Source organism: Plecotus auritus (assembly GCF_963455305.1).
Source record: "Plecotus auritus genome assembly, chromosome: 9".
Classification (NCBI taxonomy): Eukaryota; Metazoa; Chordata; class Mammalia; order Chiroptera; family Vespertilionidae; genus Plecotus; species Plecotus auritus.
Window position 1 is genome coordinate 114521847 of NC_137783.1, and position 8283 is coordinate 114530129.

An 8283-nucleotide genomic window follows, 5' to 3' on the forward strand; every position below is an offset into this window, starting at 1 on the left:
ATACATCACGTAAACAAATTGAGAGATAAAAATCACATAGTCATATCAATTGATGCAGAAAAAGCATTTGACAAAATCCAACACCCTTTCTTGATAAAAACTCTCAACAAGGTGGGAATAGAAGGATCATACCTCAACATAATAAAAGCTATATATGATAAACCCACAGCTAACATCATACTCAATGGGCAAAAACTAAAACCATTTCCCCTAAGAACAGGAACAAGACAGGGATGCCCACTCTCACCACTCCTGTTTGACATAGTACTGGAAGTATTAGCCACTGCAATTAGACAAGAAGAAGAAATAAAAGGCATCCAAATTGGAAAAGAAGAAGTAAAGCTGTCCTTATTTGCAGATGACATGATATTGTACATAAAAAACCCGAAAGACTATCAAAAAACTAACAGACTTAATAAATGAATTCGGCAAGGTAGCAGGATACAAAATTAACGCCAAGAAATCTATGGCATTTCTATACACCAACAGTGAACTTACAGAAAGAGAGACTAAAAAAGCAATCCCATTTTCCATCGCACCAAAAAAATTAAGATACTTAGGAATAAACCTAACCAAGGAGGTAAAAGACCTATATGCGGAAAACTACAGGACACTGAAAAAAGAGATAGAGGAAGATGTAAACAGATGGAAGAACATACCATGTTCATGGATTGGTAGAATCAACATCATCAAAATGTCCATACTACCCAAAGCAATCTATAGATTCAATGCACTCCCCATTAAAATACCAACAGCATATTTCACAGACCTAGAAAGAACTCTCCAAAAATTCATCTGGAATAAAAAAAGACCCCGAATAGCCACAGCAATCCTGAGAAAGAAGAATAAAGTAGGAGGGATCTCAATACCAGATTTCAAGCTGTATTACAAAGCCACTGTCCTCAAAACAGCCTGGTACTGGCACAAGAACAGACATATAGATCAATGGAATAGAATAGAGAATCCAGATATCGACCCAAACCAGTATGCGCAATTAATATTTGACAAAGGAGGCATGAGCATACAATGGAGTCAAGACAGTCTCTTCAATAAATGGTGTTGGGAAAATTGGACAGATACATGCAAAAAAATGAAACTAGATCACCAACTTACACCATACACAAAAATAAACTCAAAATGGATACAGGACTTAAATATAAGACGGGAAACCATAAAAATACTAGAGGAATCCACAGGCAGCAAAATCTCAGACATATGCCAAAAGAACTTTTTCAGTGATACTGCCCCTAGGGCAATGGAAGCCAAAGAGAAAATAAACAAATGGGACTACATCAAAATAAAAAGCTTTTGCACAGCAAAAGAAACCATCAACAAAACAACAAGAAACCCCACTGTATGGGAGAACATATTTGCAAATGGTATCACTGATAAAGGTTTAATTTCCAACATCTACAGGCAGCTTATACAACTTAATAAAAGGAAGATAAATGATCCAATAAAAAAATGGGCAACGGACCTAAATAGAATCTTTTCGAAAGAAGACAGAAGGAAGGCCAAGAGACACATGAAAACATGCTCAAAGTCACTTATTATCCGAGAGATGCAAATCAAAACGACAATGCGATACCATCTCACACCTGTCAGAATGGCTATCATCAACAAATCAACAAACGACAAGTGTTGGCGAGGATGCGGAGAAAAAGGAACCCTCGTGCACTGCTGGTGGGAATGCAGACTGGTGCAGCCACTGTGGAGAACAGTATGGAGTTTCCTCAAAAAACTGAAAATGGAACTCCCATTTGACCCAGTAATCCCACTCCTAGGAATATATCCTAAGAAACCAGAAACACCAATCAGAAAGCATATATGCACCCCTATGTTCATAGCAGCACAATTTACAATAGCTAAGATTTGGAAACAGCCTAGGTGCCCGTCAGCAGATGACTGGATCAGAAAACTATGGTACATCTACACAATGGAATACTATGCTGCCATAAAAAAGAAGGAATTACTACCATTTGTAGACACCTGGATGGAATTAGAGAACATTATGCTAAGTGAAATAAGCCAGTCAATGAAAGAAAAATACCACATGATCTCACTCATTTAGGGATAATGAAAAACATTATAAACTGATGAACCAAAAGATAGTTACAGAGGCAGTAAAGCATCAAACAGAATGTCTAATTACAGCGGTAAGGTTAGGGAGAGGTGGGGGAAATAAGAGATCAACTGAAGGACTTGTATGCATGCATATAAGAGTAACCAACGGATGCAAAACATTGGGGGGTGAGGGCAGGTATGGGAGTGGGGTGGGGGGAGGGCAATGGTAAGATATGTACACATATAATACCTTAATAAAAATTTGAAAAAAAAAAAAAACATCAATTTCAGTGGGAACAGTGTTGTTGGTCTCCTTTTTTAGCTAATGCATCAAAGTCTGGAGTTAGTTTTGTTGTGGCTATTCTCAGGATAGATCTGAGGTGTTCATCAGTTAAGCTGGATCTGTGAGGGGCTTTGTTGATGTTCATGACGCTAAATGTCTGCTCACAAACATAGGTTGACCCAAACAGCACCAGTATCTTCTGTGCCATCCTCCGGATGTTTGGAAAAGTGGCTTCATTAAGTGAAGCATAAAAGTCTCTTAGTTCAAGAGAGCTGAATTTCTCCTTTAGGACAAAGTCAGACTGAAGATCGATGAGTTCCAGTTGCACCTCTTCTGGTGCTGTTTCAGGGTTTTGTGACAAAGGACAGGCCACCAGTTGAAGTGACTAAAGGCCGAAAGTCTTTGTTGTTTTATTAAAAATTGTGATGTACAGAATGTGGGAACAGGAAAAAATTGTGTTTGAGTAGAGCTCTTAATCTTACCTCAGAAAGGCTCTGATACTGTGCTCTCCAGGGGCGTGTCTCCCTACATCACCACGATAACGTGTCTTCGCATTCCCAGGGTGATGTCGGGAGACGTCCGCGGGCATTACAAGGAGCCTCTGGAAGATTGAGAGATTGTTCCTTCTACTGAATGGGCGGATATAAATCTGCCCGCTCAGAAGAAGGAGCTGTGGCCGTGTTTCCCGACGTTGCCATGTTAACACTGCTGCTGGTGAAGGAGCGGAGGGGAGAGCAAGAGAACCCTCCGCTCTTTCGGCTCCGTGGGCCAGATAGAACAGCCGAACGGGCCGAATCCGGCCCGCGGGCCATAGTTTGCCCACGACTGGCCTAGTAAGTGGCTGAGTTGAGGCTAGAGCAGGGGTGGGCAAACTTTTTGACTCGAGGGCCATAATGGGTTCTTAAACTGGACCGGAGGGCCGGAACAAAAGCATGGATGGAGTGTTTGTGTGAACTAATATAAATTCAAAGTAAAGGAGCAGAGGGGAGAGCAAGAGAACCAGATAGAACAGCCGGATCTGGCCCGCGAGCCGTAGTTTGCCCACGGCTGGTCAAGAGTGTGAACTCCAAGAGCCTACTCTAATTTTGCTAATCTGGCCATGAACAACATGCTATGATTCCAAATAATGTGGATGTTCAGAAGCCAGTAGAAGAGAAAATCAAAAATACCCTGTGTCCTCCTTCTCTTGTCTATTCCCTGGAGTAAAAAAACACTGCAATCAGCAACGTATTTTCCTCCATGATACTACACTGTCATTGTGAGGACCTAGTTTACTAATCATTAGGTTTGTGGACACATTTAACTGATCATTTCAATGCATGATAGAGATGCATGTTCTAATTTCAGGGAGGTGATTATGCTTTCATTAATTTCTCAAACATTTATTATGTACCAGGTATTTTGTAATGTACTAAGAGTACAAATATTAATGACACACACTATGCTGGTTTCAAAGAGTTTATATAGTCAAGTGAGGGTACAAATAAACAACCCATTATAATTCATTACATATATTTGGAGATTTGTACAAGATGCAATAGACATACAAAGATAGGAGTCTTGTATTGCCTAGAAAAATTTAGGAAACACTTCTCAGGGAAGACAATACTTGAACTGAAATTTGAAGAAAAAACAGGACTTTTCCAGATGGCTAAATGGCATGCATGCATGGCTGTTTTTCAAAAACACCTGCCATTATAGAAGTGGGAAGAGAGCTACTTGAACCTGTACAAATAATAAATGCACATTTGGGGATAAAAACTGGAACCCTTTCAGATATTAAATATAAAATTATTTTTATCCTTTCGTGCATAACTTACTTTATGTGCTATTCAGCTCCCTGTATTTCTGGAGTACATCTGGTCTACTGAGGATACCAAATGTTCACAATTAGAAGCATGTACACTTAGTTGTTATTTGTGGGTTGTGTGGGATGAATATGAGAAAAGAAGAGGATAAAAGAAACAAAGAAACAGGGGAAGGAGGCAAAGGGGAAGATCCAGAAAAGAAAAGAAAAAGAGATAGAAGAGGATAGGATGAAGAAGAAGAAGGAAGAGAATGGGGAAGAGAAGGAAAAGCCCTCTCAGGAAATCTCTATATTTTATACCTAGTTTCCTTGGCAAAGCTGGGAGTGGGGATTTATGGGGAGCCATCAGCCCAGAGGGGAAGCACAGCACCAAGCCTTCATGTCAAAGAACCGGTTGGCTACACCCTCCCGGATCTGCTTAGTCTTCACACCATAGACAATGGGGTTGAGCATTGGTGGCACCACTATATAAAGATTGGCCAGCAGGATATGGACATGTCGAGGAATGTTATGTCCAAAGCGGTGGGTTAATAAGGTAAAGAAGGATGGAACATAAAACATGAGGATGACACAGAGATGGGAGCCACAAGTACTGAGAGCCTTGTGCTGGGCATCCTGGGAAGGTAAACGAAACACTGCTCGGAGGATCAGTGAGTAAGACACAGTGATGAGGATTACATCCAAGATGACCATGACAATGGGCACTGAGAAGCCATACCAGATATTAACGGTGATGTCAGCACAGGCTAAGCGGGCCACTCCAATATGCTCACAGTAGGAATGGGGGATGATGTTGGTCCGGCAGAAGGGCAGCCGCTTCAGCAAGAAAATCACTGGGAAGATGATGCAGAAGCTTCGGGTGACAATGGCCAGAGCAATTCTTCCCACAACAGGCCATGTTAGCACTGTTGAATAATGCAGAGGAGCACAGATGGCCACAAAGCGGTCAAAGGCCATAGCTAATAGGATGGCTGACTCCCCCACAAACATCACATGGACAAAGAAAACTTGGGTGACACAGGCATCAAAGGCAATGTCATGGGAATGGAACCAAAAGATGGCTAGGGCCTTGGGTACAGTAGTGGTGGACAGCAGGATGTCCGTGATGGCCAGCATGGAAAGGAAAAAGTACATGGGCTCATGAAGGTTAACGCTCTTGATGATGACCATTATCAGGACGCTGTTCCCCAGAACTGCCGTGATATACATGAGGCAGAGGGGTATGGACAGCCAGTTGTGATACGCCTCCAGCCCAGGGATGCCGAGTAGGACAAAAACTGCAGGGTGGAAGATGGTAAGGTTGGTGTGAGTCATGATGAACTTTAAGATCCTCTCTATAATGACTTAGAAGTTGATGAGTCTGCTGAATATAATAGGAACAGAAAGCATCTCTGAGTGTGTGCTGAGATCACAAAAGACAGCATGGATTTCTAAACTGTGGAATTCTCCAGGGGAAAGTCCTTCCAGACAATACTCACTTATAGGGATAACCTCTGCCCCTTTGTGTTCATTCACATGTAGAACGTCAGCATCAACCATGCTTCACCCTGCCTCCATTCACCCTGCCCCCAAAGTCTGGCCCACCTACCTTTCTGACCTCATTCTGCCATTTCCACACAAGCAGCATTCGCCCCCTTACCCATGCTATACTTTTCCCTTCAAGACTGCTCGTTCTATGTTTACAGGAATTTCCCTTCCATTTCTGCTTATTCAAATTTTAAGACAAACCACTTTGTAATGGCCCATGTCCATAATAATATATCTCCTTCCTGAAGACCTATTAGGCAAACTGTATTTTAACTTGATTATATGTAATCACATTAAATTTATCTGGCTATTACCTTGAACATTTCACATGACACTTGCCTAATAACTTGGCACTTGTGGCTCCCTGTTCTTGGAAGTGGAGCACAAAGTAGAAATCCAGGAGCCTAAGGGATGTGTTTCTCCACACTGATCTAGATCCAGATCTTCTCTAAAGGCAGTGAGGAGTGGGCAGCGGTTGAAATTGAGAAACAATATTCATTACCTGCTCTTTGTGAACTTCTCACGCTCCTCCCCAGACAGTTCCATAAAGGTTGTGTTTAGATCTTCTTATCCTTAGGAGCCACCAGGAAAACTATTCTGAGTATAAGAAATCAATACACTCACTCTGGCTCCATTAATATAGCCTTCCTCCAGCCCACTTGTTCCTTAACCCTCAAAAAGATTTCATTTTCCCTCCTGCTATGAAGGGTTAATCCTAGAGACCTTCTTGCCTTGGCTTTTCCCACCACTCAGGTAAGATTTGTCTGCTTCTGAAGCTCTATCTGTTAGCTATCAGGGCTAGGGAAAGAATGAGTGATTAAGATTCTGAAGGGAACATGGAGAAAAGAGACCATGGAGAGGATAGGGAGAGAATCAGGAGTATAAAGGAACCAAATAAACATTAGGTGGAACTACTGATATGGGTTTTCAGAGGTTCCCACGGAGGAAGGCATCCAAAGAAATGAGACAAAAATTTATGAGTCTATCCTTCTTCCTCAATGCAGATGCACTTTCTCAGAGCATGATGGCTGTAGGAAGGGAGCAATGGGTCTCCACGTAGGTATAGGAAAAGGGACAGGGCCAGATTCAGACAAGTAAGGGTCCCAGGTGGGCTAATAATTTGATACCCTTCCAGACAATTTATCTTCGATTTATAGGAGAGGCTGAACATTACTGGCATAAGCACCAAGGAGCCACATTGTTCTGCCTCTATTCTAAAGCATAGGCCCCAAATTTATATATACAAAAATTCATCAGAAATCAAATTCAGTCCTAACTGGTTTGGCTCAGTGGATAGAGCTTTGGCCCACTGACGGAAGAATCCTGGGTTCAATTCCAGTAAAGGGCATGTACCTTGGTTGCAGGCTCTATCCCTAGTAGGGTTGTGCATGAGGCAGCTGATCAATGTTTCTCTCTCATCAATGTTTCTAACTCTCTATCCCTCTCCCTTCCTCTCTGTAATAATCAATAAGATATATTTTTAAAGAAAGAAATCAAATTCATTTTACTTTTACATATTACTTCTCAATGCAAGATACCTAATATAAGTCCTCAAAAAAAAAAAAAAACTCTGGCTCTGCTTATAATTCTAACGATGCTTTTTAACCTCAATAGTGAAGACAGCAAAGGCAGGGAAAGATTCAGTCCAGGCTAAGGAGAAATGGAGACACTTCAATTTTCTGCTTTCTCTTTTGCTTCCTAGTATCTTTTCCTCCTGTGACTTCCAACTCTATTTTTTGGTAATACCCATTCCCTCCTTAGGGGAAGGCCCTTTATGTCTTTATACAACCTTAATTTTGGAAGACTCCTGACATCACAATAACATACTAAAATGTACCCATAATCCACCTCAAATATAATAGTTAGATAACTATATAGGAGTGGAGTTGGTTATTTTTGTGTAGTTATATTATTTAAACAAGCATGATTTTCATTTTGCCATTGTCCTTGTACATGTGCTTGTGGTCTCATATTTTTCACCACCCTTAGGTTCTACAAATGTGCAGGCTGTACACCCTGAAGCCATGTTCCTAAGGGGTAAAATAGCCTGCCCCGTACACTAGGCTATATATATGGAAGGATTCATTGTGATATGTATCACAAGAAAATTATTTCTAATAACAAAAAATAAGGCATCAAAATTTGTAAATGTTTACCCTTTTAATAAATTGAAACTAATTCAAATTTATAGCTCTAATAACCTTACTCTTGCTCACATATACTCAAAGCCAGCATGTAAAATGGTTTTATAATCTAAAACCAGTCTTACCTGCACTGCAGAGGCACTGAGATACCCTCAATTTACTGACACACCCTTAATACCAATTCATTTTTTTAAAATAAATAAACATCTCAAGAAAAATTTCTACTTACCCTCTTGTTTCACCCCCCTATAAACATTTTGGGTTTTTTGTCAATATTTGAGTAAGCATCTGATGGTGTATCGTGTGATTTTCATATTTTTATGATGTGATGGCAAAACGTGATGGAGAATCCCAACTTCAAAGCATAACCTCTCCTTCTCCCCGTTGCTATCCCTGTTCTACAAAACGCAGGATGGGAGACAGAACGACGAGGATTTTTCCAATTTAGACACACCTGA

At 40.9% G+C, this 8283-nt stretch overlaps 1 protein-coding gene across 1 annotated transcript; it reads right to left on the reverse strand.

Moving 5' to 3' along the window:
* Positions 1-4499: 4499 nt before the first annotated feature.
* OR52B2 (olfactory receptor family 52 subfamily B member 2) lies at positions 4500-5474 on the reverse strand (the record flags this gene model as incomplete). The annotated part of the gene is made up of 1 exon (XM_080640348.1): positions 4500-5474. The coding sequence occupies exon 1, from the start codon at positions 5466-5468 to the stop codon at positions 4500-4502; it is 969 nt and encodes a 322-aa protein (XP_080496474.1). The 5' UTR covers positions 5469-5474.
* Positions 5475-8283: the final 2809 nt, after the last annotated feature.